The sequence below is a fragment of the Sylvia atricapilla genome, chromosome 9 (genome assembly GCF_009819655.1).
Source record: "Sylvia atricapilla isolate bSylAtr1 chromosome 9, bSylAtr1.pri, whole genome shotgun sequence".
Lineage (NCBI taxonomy): Eukaryota > Metazoa > Chordata > Aves > Passeriformes > Sylviidae > Sylvia > Sylvia atricapilla.
The window spans coordinates 5581330-5599319 of NC_089148.1; the positions used below are offsets into that span (position 1 = coordinate 5581330).

Here is a 17990-nt window from a genome sequence, read left to right on the forward strand (position 1 = left end):
TTTCCTTTTGGCTGGTACCAGTTTGTGTGTGTGCAGCATTGACTGTTGGATTCTCAAATCAGTCTGGAAGAGCTGACATTTACACTGTACCTGTGAGGCCAGAGGACTGAGGATGCCTCAAAAAGACTTGCTGCTATTCTGGGGCTGTGTCGGCTTTTTCACCTTTGCACAGCTCCCTCTGGGTGACCATGAAAGTTTTGGAGTAGTGAGCAGTGGAGAGACCCCCACAGCAAACTAGTTCCAAATATTTCCATATGGATCCCTAAAGATGGATTCAGATTGCAGCATGAGAATGGAAAACCACCTCTCCCCATTGCTGGCAGTGTCCAAGGCTAGACTGGACAGAGCTTGGAGCAGCCTGGATAGTGGAAGGTGTCCCTGTCCCTGGCAGAGGGAGGAACTTTAAGCTCCCTTCCAACCCAAACCATTCTGTAATTCTGTGTTCTGTTAGAGTATTCCATGTGTCAAGCTTCACCTAAACAGCTAATGAAGTTTAAAATCTTACTATTTTCTTCTGCTTGGTGTGTTTACAGGGTGTAGTTTCTGAGTGAATATTCTGTTTAAACTAAGCTTGTTATGTAAATTTAAATCATTTCTCATAATGACCCCTCACTTTTTTATATTCTGGACACTTTGAAGGCCTGTGTTTACCTGTGTTGGTGAAACAGCCTTACTTGGGCTGCACTTGGAGGTCACAGAATGAGGATGAAAGAAACTGAGGCTGGTGAAGGCTGGCAGGCAGGCAGCTCACATAAGCTGGTGGCCCAACAGTATGTGATGGACAGCTGCTGGGTTTTTTGGGACAAGCTGGGGAGTGTTGAGGTGGTGAGGAGGAGCACCATCACCGCTGAGACATGGCCTGGGTTGTGGAATCAGCAGAGCTCCTGCAGGGTTCTCTGCTCTGTCCTGCCCACAGCACTTGATGCTGACCATGCCACACTCTTGTGGCCCAGGAGCCAGTTCCCAGCTGAGTTCTTTGCTGAGCTCTCAGGGCCAGAGCCGTGATCCTGCAGGAAGCTGGCCGGGCTCCGCTTGGCATCGGCGCTGCTGGAGCCAGCCTGTGCTGCCTGTGGGGGAATAAGGCCAAGTTCTCAGCCCATCTGACCTGATGGGCTGTTCTAGCTGAGCTGAAGGAGTGTTGCTTTTCAGATCTTTATTTTATAAGGTAAGAAAGCCTTTCCAAAGGATTTACTGCTCTAGATTGAAACACTGAACCCCTCAATGGATGGGAATAATGGAGCTAATGGGGTTTCTTTATGGATAAACTCCAGTCAGTGACATGCTTTAGAACAGTGCTTGGCAAGGGGGAGATTGGAAGCAAAACAATTTGGAGGTAGCTTTATTGCAGGTGTTTGCTTTAAAGGATACCCAAAGGAGAATAGTGCGAGGGGAAGTGGGAACACAGCAGGATGAGGTATGTGAAGGAACAGTGAGTCTTTATAGTGGCTCTTTTAATGACAGTGCAGCATTTTAGTACATGGCATTCACAGATAAATGACTCACAACCATGCAAAAAGCCCCCAAGGACAATTTAATATTTTAGCAAAGCTTTTGTGTGATCTCGTGGGTGACTTTCAAAGAAATTAAACCAAAAGACACTCATAAATAGAGCTTGCCTAGCAAATACTGGCGTGCTTAGAGTAGACCTTAGTGATGGCAGTTGTTGTAACTCCAGTGAAATAAAACTTTGGATTGTTTAAAAAAGAGAAATGTCTGTATTATATGGAAGATAAGTGCACATTAACTTTTATAGAGCTTGGAAAGTGTTGTGAGGTCTGCTGAGGCAGCACTTCCCCGTAAGCTGCAGCTGTATTAAATTGGCACTGCTGCAGTTTCATGCTTGGCTTTTACCCTGACAGCACAAATGTGCCCCATTTGGTCTGTTAGGACTCAGCTGATCTCTTTGAGTGGTTTGGAGCACTCAACTGTCAGAAATCTCTTCATTTTTGTGTGTGTGTGTTTACTTACTGATTTTTGGCATGGCACCCTGAGTGTGCTTGATGAGCTGGGTGAGTGCCCGTGGCCAGGGCAGCGATGCCTGCCCAGGCCAGGCAAAGAATGAAGGGCACTGGTGCCAAGGCAGATTGAGGTGAACAGGCAGGAAATCACAGCCCAGGAACCAGCTGGCTGGAATCACATTTGATACCAGCTGTGTGAGGGGCAGAGGCACCCACTCCGTGGGATTGGGAAATGATCACATGTGCTGCTGTTACACCCCAGGCAACTTCACTTGGACGTCCTGCCTTTCCTCAGTAAACAAAGACATGGCAAATACCATGAATATAGTTGTTTCTGCTTTGGTTCTTTCTGGCAGCTCTTGCTAGATGTGCTGGGACTGGGGATAGGGCTCACACTGGGATTTTCCAGAGGTATTTTTATTTTTCAGGGAAGAGATGTGGCACATGTCTTTTTTTTTTTTCCCCCAGGAGTAAAGTTGCAAAGCCAAGTATGTGTGTTCTGTCCAGAGAGGCCTCTTCATGTTTGCCTAGAATCACAAAATTGGGGAATGGTTTGGGTTGGAAGGGTCCTTAAATTCATTTCACCCCCTGCCATGGGCAGAGACACCTTCCACTAGCCCAGATTGCTCCAAGCCCTGTCCAACCTGGCCTTGGATGCTTCCAGGATCTCCCTACTCTCACAGGGAAGAGCTGCTTCCCCAATATCTAACATCTTTCAGTTTGAAGCCATTTCCCTTTGTCCTGTCCCTCCAGGCCCTTGCCAAAGTCCCTCTCCAACTCTCTTTGCGCCCCTTTAGGCACTGGCAGGCTGCTATAAGGTTTTCCCAAAGCCTCGCTTTCTCCAGTCTGAAGAGCCTCTTTCTGGAAAAATACATTATTTCTTGGTCCAGCAACATTTGTTCTGGGAATTTTTGTTCCCTTTTTATTACTAAGAACAATTAAATATTTGATCAAAATCAAAGGTGAAAGGCTTTATGAGCCTGTAAATGTTTAAGGCACATAGAGATTGGTAATACTGGAATATTAAAGTTACCAGGTTTGAAATCATAGGTTTCAGTACTGGGGATATCATTCTCTACTATTTCTTTCTGTTCAATGCTTTTAGTTTCTTTTTTTTTTTTTTTTTTTTCTACTGTATGTCTTTGGATAACTCTGTTTTCTTTGCATTTCATTCTAGAAATTGGTCCAGTGACAATAACCACAGATCCCAAGAAATTTCAATTTGAACTTAGGGAACTTTATGTTCAGGTGAGTAACTTGTTTCCTATGTGATTCTAGCAAAGACTGTTTCCTCACGCTAATCTTTCCTCTTGTGCTGATATTCCTGCTGCAAGCATTCATGAGGATGTAGATCACTTACTTCTGTTGTTGTGCCTGCACAAACTCTCATCTTCCTGCTCATCCTAATTTAGGGTTATGATTCATTCCTTTGTCTTAGTTTACATCATTTTGGAGAGTCATGGTTCAAACAATACAAGAAGGAATAGTTAGGTAATGCTAAGATTTAGTTGGCATTTTCATTAGTCCTGCCACTTCTCCACAGATACTTTTATGGACTTTTACTGTGTTCTGGAAATTATATTCCATGAGCACCATTCAAACAAGAGGACTGTGAGACCCATCAGGTTTTCCATAGGTACTGCCTTCCCTGCAATGCATTGCTTGGCACTTACTGTTTCAAAGGCTTCTTAGAAACACAGAATATCCTGAGTGGGAAGGGACCCACAGAGCCCTGTCCCTGCACATCCCAACAATCCCACCCTGTGCATCCCTGGGAGCACTGTCCAAACACTCCTGGAGCTCTGGCAGCCTTGGGGCCATGCCCATTCCCTGGGGAGCCTGGGCAGTGCCAGCACCCTCTGGGGATGAACCTTTTCCTGATCTCCAGCCTGACCCTGCCCTGGCACAGCTCCAGCTATTCCTTTGGGTGATAGAAAGAAAGGGGGAAGGACTGGAATGGAGTTATCCTTACTGACAGAACGTGTTCCTGTTGTCCTGTCTTGAACCAAGGAAAATGCCTCTGACCTGTGCCAAACCTTACTGGAGTCAGTAGTGCCAGACAGGCTCTCCCTCGGAAACTGGCACAGGGTGTAATGCCTGACTGACTAAGAACAGATTGCTTGAAGATTACTATAAAAGTTGGCAGAAGGTTTGAAATCCAGAGAAAACAATAGCTATTGCAGTTTTCTCCTTCATGGGGAAATTTAAGCTTCAAAACTCCATCCAGTTTTCATGTTTTGTTTCCTCAATAGTTATATTGGACAGTAATTGCAGCTGTTTCTAAGAGGTGGATGATTTTAGGTGAAGCTTTTGGGAATTTCAAACTCTTTTCTAGTCAAGTTGTTTAAAAGTTTCTGTCTAATTAATTTTAGATTTCATTCTTTACTTCTGGTAGTTTGCAAATTTCATAGCTGCTTTCAAGATATGCTCCTTCTGCTATATGAAGGCTGTCATTGACTTGTATTCATCCACTGTATTGGTGAAGGGCCAAGCTAGAAATCAGAAAATAATTAGAACAGGACTGATAGGTTATCTTTCTTGTAGAGAAAATGTAAACACTTTCTGCAGGTTTGTTATCAGTATTTTTCCAAAACGACTGATAACAGATGCAAGAGTGAATGTTGTGGAGGTAGGGCAAATTTTTAGCTGGGCTTGAGAAAAGGCATAGACCAAATATTCTCATTAATGAACAAAACTAAAATTAAGGTCAAGATAAATTATTTCAAGGCATCTTGTATATAAAACGTATTATATCTAAGTATGCTCAACTTGTCCTCCCTGAGCATCAGGGTAAGCCCACCTCTTGTTTTCCATTCATCTGTCACACAGTAGTTGAAGGGTCTTTTGGCTGACCTGATTTAACATCAGGTAAAAATTGGGCTGGGTACATTCCACTGCAGAAACTGACCCTGTCCTTTTACATTCAGAGTGACAAAGGACATGTTCCTTGGATACAGGATCAGCTTAGGAGATATCACCTGTATTTCATCTGTAACTACCTTTGATTCATTATTATGGACAGTGTGATAAGAATGTGGACTTGGACAGCAATGGCTCCTTAGTGGGGGGTTTTTGTGTGTGGTTTTTGTTTGGTTTTGGGGTGGGATTTTCTTTTCATTGTTGTTTTTTGTTGAGCAGATTTTTTGTGTATTTCTGTGGGGCTGTTCAAACTGAAGGGAAAATAAAGCTTCCTGAGCTTCACTTACCTCAGCTCTTCTGGAAAGCTCCATAAGGTAGTTGTATTAAATTTCAGTTTGGAGAGAAAGGCTGGAAATACTGAATGGAAATTTTTCTACTTTTTTTTTTTTTAAATTTAAGTAAAGGCAATACTAATGTTGAATGTTAGGAAGCAATTCTGCCTGTGAAGGTGGTGAGGCCCTGGCACAGGGTGCCCAGAGAAGCTGTGGCTGCCCCTGGATCCCTGGAAGTGTCCAAGGATGAGGCTTGGAGCAGCCTGGGCTAGTGGAAGGTGTCCCTGCCCATGGCAGGGGGTGGGACTGGATGGGCTTTAAGGTTCCTTCCCACCCAAACCATTCCATGATGATGGTGTTTGGTTGTTCTATCAGCTGTCTTTTAAGAGTATTATTCTACATTATAGGAATAAAAAGGTCCACGCTTGTTCTTAGAACAACAATTTAGCTCAGTAGTGCTTTTTGTGTTCTATCTAGAAAACAGATGCTGCCATATAGAATATTATGAGATGATAATCAAGTAGACTTGAAGTGGGAATAGAAGTTTTCCTGTTCCAAGTAGATGTCTGTAGAAATTGGCTATTATTTTGACTTTGCCCACAAATTAAAGCTTTACGTGGAAGAGTCTTCTGTTGAACGAATTTGGATACACTGATGTGTCCTGTTGGACTGTATAGGCATTGCCAAGATAAAGTTCTGACGTGTGTCAAAAATCTTCTTGGAGAGCTCTCTCTTGAATTTCAGGCTGTCTGGAGTCTACCACTTGCTTGTCCCATAAAACTAAGGCTACATTTAGAAGAACTGGCTTTGAAAAAGAACAGTGGTTCTTATGTGACTTACAGAAGAACAGTGACCATGTGCTTATTCTTAAGAAGAGATGAGAAACTTATTGATATTCTTGCTTTGAAATCAGATTCAGGATATTAATAGATTAAACTTGTTCCCAACATGAACATTTCTCTGAGGATAAACAAAATTCTTAAGTATGAAGGGCTGCTCTCTTTTTGCCTTCTTTTTTCACAGCATGTAGGTTTTTATATACACGTGTGAAGGCAAGTTGATTGTAAAAATAAAAGAAATCAATTTTATATTTAATATTGAATGTGCAGAGATCTATTGTAGATGACAGGGCAAGTTTTACAGTTTGTATCAGCTCTTTGGAAAGTTCTGCCTTCAATATGCCAAGTTAATTTTTTATGTTAGTTAGTGAACTTTTATTTAAACAGTATTTTTCCAAATTCTTAATTTAGGGAGAGAAACAAATCTTTTCCTATAAAGTCAAAGTCATACTTGGAAGCATTTTAATTGAACATGTGGTCTGAAAAACCTACAGCTCTGCTGCTGCTGCAAGGCAGAGCTGTGGGGACACAACACCTGTGCCCTCTGCTGAACTCACTGTCCCAGGGTGGAGTCCAGGGCAGGCTCTTGCTGCCCTGGTGTCCAGAGGTGCTCCTGGAGCTCTGCACTGCCTGCCTGGGACTGTTTCCATCCATCTGGGCCCCTGACCTTCTTTCACTGCTGTGTGCTACCAGAGCAGGGGAGTTGTCAGCCAGGAAGGGAGCACGTGAGTGTGGGAAACGGGGCTGACACAAAAGCTGGAGCTGAGCATGACATGGAGTAGAGAGACTGTGACACCAGCCAACATCAGGGCTCTTCCTTTGACTTTATTTTCCCTTTGGAATTGTTGCAGTTGTTGCTTGCGAGTGTGTGACAGCACTCTGCAAAAACCGTAAAATCCTCAGGGTAGAAAAGGTGAAGAAATTATTAGAGGCTGAGAAAGTATCTGTCTTGAATGTCCCAAAAGAAAGTAATCTATTTTGTATGGTTTTTTTTCCTTAAAAGAAAAAAAAAGTTATGTTTTATTTCTGCTTATGAACAGGGTGGTGGAGACTGTCCAGAGATGAGCATTGGAGCAATAAAGATTGCTCTAGAAATTTCCCTGCCTGGCTCATTCATCTACGTATTTACTGATGCCCGATCCAAAGATTACAGGCTGACTCATGAAGTGCTTCAACTCATCCAACAGAAACAGTCACAGGTACCAAGGGGATTTGCATTCCCAGCTGGCTTGTGTGTTTAATGCTCTGTTTTCTAAATGACAAAGGGTAGAGTTCTCCTGTATGAAGATTGGTGAAATCTTTTTACAGAAGGGACCATAATATTGCATTCTAAGGATTTAATATTTTTTTAAATAGAGTTAACTGATCTGGTTAAGGAAAAACTTAGTGGAATATTCTGAATTAAATAATGCAACTGAATCTTCTACCAGTATATGTGTTTTTGGCAGCTTATCACCTATGTGGATTTTTTGATGTTGTTCCAAAAGAAGTATTACGTGAATGACAAGGCTGATTGATTTTTAAAAGGATTTTTGTCTGTTCCTCTTGTTCTGCATTGCTTTTTCCATCTTTACTGAGTGTAATGCCTCTGTCCTTGCAGAGTAACAAACTCATCTCAACTGACACATTCTTCTGTTGTCTTGCCTTAATGCTGCCACGGCAATGCTTTCCTCACCTGTGTGTCTCCAGTGATTCACTGATTTTTCTTTAATCCAGGTAGTATTTGTGCTGACTGGAGACTGTGATGACAGGGATCATATTGGTTACAAGGTCTATGAAGAAATTGCCTCAACAAGTTCTGGTCAAGTTTTTCACTTGGACAAAAAACAAGTTAATGAGGTAACTTTGCTCGAGTTTTGCAATCGATAAAGAAAATGGGGCAAGAGTTATACTGTAAATCTTTAAGAGACCTGATGGTGGGTTAGGGAGCAGAAGGGGAACTGCTAAATGTTCTGGTCTTAGCATGTGGGCTCTGTTCCACCTTTCCATTCTTTCCTGTCTCCATCATCTATATCAGGATGCAATTCTGTGACTTTTGTGGACATTAGGGAAGTGTGAAGTGGCACATCTCACCAAAACCTCAACAACTTCCCTCTGCCTGTGCCAGAAGGCTTCCAGCAGAAGAGCCTTTAAAAAATGGAGCAGTTCTGGGCTCTGTGTAGTCTAGTGGCTTTTCTGCTCAAAACAAGAGCACACATTTAGCTTTAAACAAGCATTTTATGAGTGAGCAAAGGACTGCTGCTTAGCCTGGACAAAAATGTTCCCCATATAGGGTAGATAGTGTGAACTCTTAGGTGTCCATTGTTCCCAGAGTCATGGAAGTAAGTTTTTAATTGAGGTTATCACTGCAATACTTCTGCCACCTCTGCTGCCCTCCTGGTAGCTGTGGTTTCTGACCCACAGCCATGAATGACTATTTGCTTTGAGAACTTCGCTGAGTCTCAGACAGAATTGAAACTTCAGAAGTGCTTGAGAAAACAGTTTGGAGAGAGGTGAAATCACATGGTATTTATCTGGAGAGTTGGAATTGTTTATAAATGTTGTAAACATTCCCCTTTGAATTCTCAATGTAGGCAATAACTAGCTGATGTTTTTTAATAAAAATTTACCCTCGTTTGTTTCTTCTTCTTTCTGTCCTAAAATTTGGACAATGATAAATGTTGGAGATAAATTGCATTTTTCTACAGCTGTTGCCTGGACAAATTTAAGTTCTCATTGGGAATGATAGAAGCTATTGGCAGTGATCAAAAGGAGAAACTTCCCAGAAGATTTATCCTCCAAAAGTTAGGTTAAGATCTGGAAAAAAGAAATTACCTGTTTGGTCTGTTCCTGGCCTGCATTTTGCTATTATCTAGAAAAGGTAGAACTTCCCTGTGACACTCCATGAAATCCCTTGATACAGAATGGATTATCATGGAATGAAATGGTCTTTCAGCACTCTTCCAACCCAATTCTGCAACCCTCTGATACTGCCAGTGGGGAATGCTCTTTGCCAGAACTGGAGTTGTAGGGTGAAGGTTTGGTTTGATTGTTGTAGTTTTGTTTTCTTCTGCCTTCGGGAGGTTGAATTGAGCAGATGAAGCCATTTGTAGGTGCTAGAGAGCACCATGGTCTGGAGTAGAGCTGGCACGAGTTGATTTCCTGGCTCCTGCTGCTGCTTTCTGCACTTGGCACTTCCCTAAGAGGACCAGTTTCTGGCTGAAAGGATAGATTGTCTTGGAATTTTGGGTAAGGTTTTAAGCAGGGGGTTTCAGTTGCCACTTTCACCCCCTTCCAGCTTCATTTCAACATTTCTTTTGAGTAAATAATCATGGACCTGTAAAGTCATAAAATGTCCTGGATTGCAAGATATCTTGAAGATCATCTCATTCCACTCCCTGCCGCAGGCAGGGACACCTCCCACTGTCCCAGGCTGCTCCAAGCCCTGTCCAGCCTGGCCTTGGACACTTCCAGGGATCCAGGGGCAGCCACAGCTTCTCTGGGCACCCTGTGCCAGGGCCTGCCCACCTCTGCACAAGAGCAGAGGGTGAAGTCAATAGATGATATTTTTGCAGTGTTTCTTTGAGAGGGAGGGAAAAATTCAGCCTATGGCCACTGGAAAGAGATGCTTAAACAGTGTAAGAGATTGCCTAAGGTGGAAAAAAAGCAAATCCTAAATCACTTTCCGAAGTCTTCCACAATAACTGCTGAACAATTTGTGTTAAAGCCAAATCCAAAAGACTGCAATTTTAATGAATATTGACCTTACGTAAATCTGTGTCTGGGCCAAGTGACTGTGAAAATGAGTTGACCAAATTGCTGCCATCCTCAGTAAAACCTTCTTTCTGGTTTTGGTTCTGGATCAACATTGATTCCAAGAAGCACATCCACCAGTGGGTGGATGCAAACAAACAGGATATCTAGCAGAGATCTCATCAGCTGTTTATGGGATGGCCCTCAGGCAGGATTCAGCAGCAATCAAACAATCACACTTGCCCTCCTTTTTCTCTGAGGAGTCGATGATGTGTAAAGAATGCAGTTTATAAATGCTGAAGCACACTCACCGTTGTGGGCCCAGAGACAGCCAATGCTGGACTGGGGATTAGGGAATAGCTACAAAGTCCTTGCCGAGTACCCTGCCAAACCAACGACTTATTTTGTTAAAACATTTTGATTATTCTACCCCCCAAAAACCCAAACAAAGCTATTTTTAGTATATAAAGTTTCAAACCATTCCGCTTGTTCTTGCCCTTTGAGCATTAAATGCAGAATGAAGCAATATTCTAAGCTAGATACAAGGAAACACAGCAAAACAGTGCTTGATACACATCCAATGCTTGTTTACTGAGAAGACTGTGAAAACTTAGTGCCTTTTTTACTTCTGAAAAATGTGTTCTGATTTCAAATACTGCAGTTAACTTGGTCAAAATTATTAATGATTGACAAAGTTGTGTTGGGTTCAGTCCAGCAAAGCATGAAATACATATTATCTCCACTTAACCTGCTGAAGGTGGCTCATCTAAGAGTCTGGGATGAAGGTCCCATTTTTACAAACTTGCTATGATTTTTGTGCATTAGATAAATGGTAATATATTGAGCCCCATCCCTGGGAGTGTTCAAGGCCCATGCTGGGGCTCTGAACCACCTTGACTTGGAAGGTTGTTCCTATGGCGGGGGAGTGAGACAAGATGGTGTTTAGTGTCCCTTCCAACACAAACCATTATAGGATCCTAATATTCTGAAACGTTGTCACCAGTTCTTGGAAAGCCTTTATCAAACTGCTTTATCAAATTATTGAAGTCCTGGTTTTGAAAAGTGTTTCTTAAGGGTGAGATTTCTCTGGTTGCTTTTGTAGACTCAGGGCTTAATTTGCAATATTTGCCTAAAAGTTAAATTAATCACAGAATATGCTGAGCTGGAGGGGAACCTTGGAATCTGCAAGGGTTGAGTCCTTGCACAGACACCCCAACAATCCCACCCTGTGCATCCCTGGGAGAGTTGTCCAAACGCTCCTGGAGCTCTGGCAGCCTTGGGGCCGTGCCCATTCCCTGGGGAGCCTGGGCAGTGCCCAGCATCCTCTGAGGAGGAACCTTTTCCTGATCTCCAGCCTGACCCTGCCCTGGAACACCTCCAGCCATTCCCTTGGGTTCTGTTATCACAGCATTGAGAATATGCATCAAGCATGGGTTAAATTCCCTGTTAGGAGCAGATTCTCTATTTTCATAACTGTGTCCAGTTTCCAAAAGGTACTAATTTTGACTTGAACTGAAGTTACATTGCACCTCACCTAATTATCCTGTAAGGAAATTCCTGTAAATGGTTGTGATGCCCAAAGGTTTGTACTGATGCCAGAGGGGGTGTTGAGATGAACTGTGATGATCAGCAGAGTGTGAATATGGTGCTGTGGAAAACAGTGGAGATTTATTAGTCATTGGCAGTTCAGGTCATGTCTCCAGGTCGTTTTGATTGTTTGTGGCAAAAATGAGTCATTCCTGTGTCTGAACTGGACTGATCATTGTGGATAGAACTGGGAGTTCACAAGGACTGAGCTCGTGAGGGGTCTTTTTCCATTTCTTTTACTGTCGAAGTCCTTGATTTTTCTTATTTCTAACCTTTCTGTAAGAAGGGGAAAATTCCTGTCCTTAGGCTACCTAAAAATAGATCGTTCTTCCTGATTTTTAAAATAAGTAGAAATGGGTCTTCCATATATAGATCATTGATGGGAGGAGAACTGAGAATGACATTGTGGTGCAGCTTTCATTTTGGTGGAAGAAGGGGGTGTTGTCTAGTGTCTTGAAAGCTGGATGAAGCTATATGGGGAAAAAAAAAAGAGAGTTTGGAATTGGATGAGAAGCCTGTGAATGAAAGGGATGCTGTGGATGAGACGAGATTGAGAGTGGACTGAAGACAAGGCTGGTGACAGAACATTTAGAAGGGATGGTGCAAAAAGGGTTGCTGTTGTGGGGAAGGTTATCATCTGTAAGATCAGAGAGAATGGGATTTGGTGGTATTCATTCCTGAGTGCTGTGCTGTAAACAGAGGTCCCTAAATCCACTGGAAAACATCCCATTTCTGCTGGCTCTTAGTTCTCCCAGCAGATGGGAACCCAAGGGTTACACCAACACAGCTTGGGTTGGTGTTACAGGTCCCTGCTGTGAATGACCAGTGTGTGTTTGGGTGGTGCTGCAGAGGAAGCAATCTGAAATCTTGTTTCACTCAGTTAAAGGTGTAAAAGGCCCCTCTACTGCTTTTCAAGGATACAACACAGGTGACAAAGTCAAAAGTTCAACATCACAGTATAGAATGAAGGTTTCTTTCACACCTCTGTTTCTTGCCTTTTCTTCTCCCAAGCTTTGTCCCAAACAGGCATTATCCATTTTCACAGAAAAAAGGAGGAATAGTTTCATGGGAGAAGCAGCTGAATGCTTCTATTCTGACGATACATAATGTACAGTGAATGCCAAACAAAGAAAGGAAAAACAAATAGTTGCAGCTGCTCTTTCTCTGTTTTCAATGGAATTTGGAGTCTCTGGAAAAAATAAACCATGATCATGTACCTAAGTTCTGTCATAAAGCAACTGCAGAAGGGCTTTTGAAAGGCAGTTGAAAGCAGACAGGTTTAGTCCTTGTGGTTCCTAACCATGAAGAGCTTGAGATCCAACATTAAAACTTCTCAGTTGTGTGGTTTTCATACATGTTATATCTACATCTATAATTCATGTTTTATTTTTGCAGTGTTATTTTCTCATGCACTGTCTCAGTTATATTTTTTCATGTGCATTTAAAAACATTATTAGAATATTTTTCCTCTTTGGGTGTAAGTATGAACCTACATTTGCCTAAGCACTGAAACAGTTAACCTGAAATCCCATTGCTTTGACTGCTTGAGAAATATTCTTGAGTCCCAGAATAAACAAATGGGAATAGAGAGCTCCACAGATTTTCCAGGTTTCAGTATGCATTCCAAGAAATGACCTGACAGCAGGGCAGGTTGCAAGAGCAAATTTTCTGGGGAAATGTTATAAATCATTGCTGTATTTGCCCTTCCCCCTCCAATAATAGTCATCACATCACATTTTGGCACCACAACAAAAGCTCCTGTTGTTTTGGGGGCTTTCTGTAAAGGTCCCAGAGGAAAAAAAACCTACTTCTAAACCAGTATTACAGCAGTATTGCAAACCTCTTTGGAATGACAGGGTTGGGAAATGGATCTCCCAGGATTGCCTATTGAACTTATACAAGCAAGCTGCTGCCAGACTGCAGACAGCTGGGTTGTTCTGTTGCCTTCCATTTTCAGTTTTGATCCTGAAAATCTCTCAGAAAACCGAAGTTCATATGGGTTCATTGAATTTTACAATCCAATTAAAAACTTACCTGTGGATTTGAGATCCTGGAATTAAATGGGAACTTTTCCATATACCTCATACAAAAAAGTGTTGTGCTCATCTCACTGGGAGTAGAACACTGAAATTTCTTTGGAAGCATTTTTGGACCCAGATGTATAATTTCTAAATTAGAACTTAAATGAGTTGGATCTTTTTGAAGCCTTGTGATTCCTGTTCCAGGCTTGTCTAAAGCAAACACAAGTTGCTCCCTAGCTGATGTCACCAGCTGTTGCACAAACCCCAGTTCTCTCTTGGGCCACGTTATGCAGAGCTTTGAGCAGCACAGGCAGTTTTACTGTGATTTTTTGGGTGTGTTGTTTTGCAAACATGCCCAAGCACCTCACTGGTGCACACCCTTGGTGAGGGGACACCTGGTCAGTGCTGTCTCACCCTGTGCTGGGAGCACCAGCACAACTCAGGTGGGACATTCCTAAGAGTGGAGGGGGAATCATTGATGAAAACCTGCCCCCACCATTTCAAATGTGTTTGCAATGACACCCGTCATTTATTTAAATTTATTTCATCTTCGCACAAAGGTCGGTGGGCATTCATACTGTAACATATGAGAACAAGGACACTTTTACAGGAGGCTGGGATTTAGTTTGTGTCACAGAATCATCTCACACACAAACCTGTGGCTTATTTCCATTTTTTAAATGATAAAGTAGGCAAGTAATGCACGATAAACCGGGGGAATGAGGTTCTTTAGGGCAATGTATTGAATTGTGTCCTAGGTTGAAGGACTTGCCCTGGAGTCCCCCAGTACTGAGGGGTAACACATCCAGGTTGGTTTATTGTTGGTTTCCAAGTCTTGAGCTGACAAGCAAAAGACAGCTCTCCTTTACAAGATGTTTCTCAATGCCACTGTGGTCAGCTGCAGCTTAAAATCACCATTCAATATTACTGTGAGTCACATTCACGTTGTAACACAAACCTAATATTACTTCAGTAGGATTTAAAAAATATGCTGCAGCTCTGTGATGTACAGAGGTGATGCAAAATCATACAGTTTGACAAAGCAGGTGTGTTTCCAGGGAGGTTGGGTTGGTTGTGGTGGGTTTCCCTTGGCTGATGGTCAAGCCTCCTCTCAGCAACTCACTCACCCCTTGCAGAGGAGGAATGGGTTGAGGAACCTTCTGGATTGAGATAAAGACAGGGAAATCACCAGTTGTTGAGGACAAGACAAAGTTGACTTGAGGAAAATGAATTTATTGCCAATTAAAATAGATATTCAATTATTCCTTCAGGCAGTGGGAAGCAAAGGCAGGTAGGAACATCTTTGCCTCCACTTGCCCAAATCAACTTCTCCTGATTCCTTCTCCCTTCCCCAGTGCCATCAGGAATGGGGTTGTGGTCAGTACACACTAGTTTCTCTTGGCTGCTCTTTCTCCTCACACCCTTCCTCTCCTTCACTGTGGCCTCTCCCATGGGCTGCTGTCCTGTCCCTGGTGTGGGAGCCTCTGTGCCCTGCAGGGCCATACCTTCTAAAAACGTGTTCCCCTCCAGTCCCACCTCTGTGCTGTGCCTAATAGTAATTTGTATTAGGTGTTCTAGGGGAAAAAAACCCTGGGAAAGTCTATAGATAGCAATTACTCAGTACATTTGGATGAGAAAAATTTCCTTGTTGCTTCATGCTGCTTATAATTGATGACCAGGAATGTCCACAGGTTTGTATCCCTAATTCCTTTTAAAATTTACGTGTAGTTGTTGTGTAGAGATCTACCCAGGTGTGCTTGTGTCCTCCTTTAAACACCATGCTGACCATGGCTTTGCTAGTATCTTCTATTAAAGTTGCATTTTCTTTAAGTATTCACATTTTAAAAAATAAATCAATATAGAATCTCTACAAGACAGTAGAGCCAAGCATTTCAGCAGAAAATATTTTGACAGCCAGTACTGCTGACAGTATGGTAACAACTGTTCTTTTCTCTTCTAGGTGTTAAAATGGGTTGAAGAAGCAGTTCAAGCCTCCAAAGTGCATCTCCTGTCTACAGACCATCTGTCCATGGCTGTAAATACTTGGCAGATCCCTTTTGATCCCAGTCTGAAGGAAGTTACAGTGTCCTTGAGTGGTCCTTCGCCCGCAATGGAGATTCACAATCCTTTAGGTGAAATACTTTATACTTTCTTTTGTGATAATGAGAAAAGGGAAGGAAAATCCATTCTGGTGGATTTTATTATTTTCCCAATAATCCATGTATTTTTTTCACTTGGAAGAAACTGGAAAACTTCCTTATTCTGTCCACTTCATCTCACCTTCATCTTTGTTACTGTTTGTCCTTGCATTCTGAATTGCTGGACACTTTAGCCCTTTATCTGTTTTTGTATTCCCTGAACCATCATTTAAGGGTTGTACATGATGGTTGGGTTTTATGCAAGGAAAGTTCCACCATGGTCTGGCTTTTTTGAACTGTGAGGACATTCAGAACCAAACCTGTCCCCCCTGCTCACCTCCAGCTGAGCAGTGTGTGATGGGGAATGCAATGACAGATTTGGAGCTAATTTGTAATTGAAGCTATCTGTTGTTTATTATTATGCTGATGCCTTAGGAACTTGGAACAGCACTCCAAAAATAAATTCAGATCATATTTTGTATTCTCTGAATGACTTTTGCCTAAGGATATAGCTTAAGTTCGAGTAGCTTGGAATATTTTATTCCCAGGATGGGTTCCCTGCAATGTGGTCTGGTCTGTCCTGCACTGAGGCATTCTTGTTCACAGGAAAGAGATTTGCTCAATGTCTGTGTTCAAGCCATCACAACCTACACTCCTGGGTGCAAGTGTCAGACTTCTCTGAAGCTGTGACCCCACCTCTTTTTGGCCTTTCTCACAGATCAGCTCCATGCATCTAAATCCACAGGGTTTCACTGAAATTACTCAAGGCACATCTAGTGGGTTTTGAAAATGAGCACTGGAACATCCCAGTCTCCACTTACTCTTTCCCTTTAGTGCTATGAAAGAGTCAGATGAGTTTTAGGGCTGAGGAGTTTTGAGTGTCAGCCTTGAGGGAGCAAAATCCCTCTCTAGAGAGCCAATTCCTGCACACAACCATCCACATATAAGTGAACGTTTTCAGTATTCTGTCAAAGAATTACAGGGAATTTTGACTATTGTAAATGTCATTGACTACTAAGTAGTGAGTCAGTCAAATATCAGAAATACATCGGTACAAAACAACAATATTGTATTTACTCTCTGCTTTTTTAAGCAATACTGTGTTTACTCTGTGCTGTATTTACTTCCTGATTCTGTTTTTTCCAGGCAAGCAGCTCAGTAAGGGATCAGGACTGAATGAATTGCTGAATATCCACAACTCTGCAAAGGTAGTAAATGTCAAAGATCCGGAGCCTGGAACATGGACAATTAAGGTAAAGTTATTGCAGGACTCATGTGTGATTGTCCTGTGGCATATAAGGGGGTTGTAGAAGGATTTGCTGTGTTATTTATCATAGATACTCACAGCTCAGTCTGTGTGTTACAGTAAATGTCCCATGATCATCTCTTTAATATTGTTGTATACCTCTTTATGTAGGTAAAGCTGCATGACCCCAGCTTTCCTAAATAGATGTGGCAACAATCCTACTGCTGTAGATCCTTTCTGACTGAACTATTCTATTGTAGCAGTGTAAATACTCTATAGTCATTTTTGGAGGGGAAGGCACCCGAGTGAGGCACTTTATAGGCAGTGCTGAATGGATCCTGCTGTGCATTGTCACTGCCCTAAGCACAGAGGTGCTTTGAAAAGGATCATTAATTCACATACAGCCCTGGGGGAAGCTGCTGATCCTGCTGCAGAACTGCAGCTACAAAAGCATGTTGAGCTCAGCAGCTCTGGGGAGAATTGTTTGAATGTCTGTCTAGGACTAGGGGCTTATCAAAAGAGGGACAGGGACTTTTTCTATGGGCAAATAGTGATGGGACAAGAGGGAAAGGTTTTAAACTCCCAGAGGGCAGGGCTGGATGGGCTCTTGGGAAGGAATTGTTCCCTGTGAGGGTGGTGAGGCTCTGGCACAGGGTGCCCAGAGAAGCTGTGGCTGCCCCTGGATCCCTGGAAGTGTCCAAAGCCAGGCTGGATGGGGCTTGGAGCAACCTGGGACAGTGGAAGGTGTCCCTGCCCATGGCAGGGGGTGGCACTGGGTGGGCTGTAGGGTCTCTTCCAATTCCATGATTCTATGACCAAAAGTACTGAAAACTCCAGTACAGAGACAACCCGGTAGGCTGTTTAAAAAATGAAAAAGGTTTGGGTCCTGCTGGATATGGTAACATGAGCCATATTGGGTCCTGAGACCTTTTCCTCCAGTCAGTGCCTTAGGATTCACTTCTGTCTCTTGCTGGGGACTTGTAGGGTGAGGGATCAGTGCAGCAAATATGTAGGTCCCTGCAGCCCAGAGGGACAGTTCAGGAAGAGCCCTGTGTCTCCTGGCTGTGTGATGTGACACACTGGTGTGTGGCAGCGCCCAAGTGCTGGCTGCTGGGGAGGAGCCTGGGCTCAGGGTGGGACACCTGCAGAGCCAACAGAGCTGCCACCAGGCTGCTCCTGCAGGCAGGGCCTATGAGGTTTTTGGGGGTTGGAAGGTTTTTTTTTTTAATTTTTTTCCTAAGCTCAGCATAATGCTGTCTCTAGCTCTATGGAGAGCAT

The 17990-nt window shown here is 42.9% G+C and overlaps 1 protein-coding gene across 1 annotated transcript in view; it reads left to right on the top strand.

Annotated features, from left to right (window-relative positions):
* HMCN1 (hemicentin 1) overlaps nucleotides 1–17990 on the top strand; it is a 170972-nt gene that overhangs the window by 27638 nt on the left and 125344 nt on the right. Inside the window, exons 2-6 of the mRNA XM_066324684.1 lie at nucleotides 3136–3206; nucleotides 7029–7187; nucleotides 7705–7827; nucleotides 15289–15460; nucleotides 16613–16719. Coding sequence (XP_066180781.1) covers nucleotides 3136–3206; nucleotides 7029–7187; nucleotides 7705–7827; nucleotides 15289–15460; nucleotides 16613–16719 — 632 coding nt within the window. The remainder of the gene's footprint in view (nucleotides 1–3135; nucleotides 3207–7028; nucleotides 7188–7704; nucleotides 7828–15288; nucleotides 15461–16612; nucleotides 16720–17990) is intronic.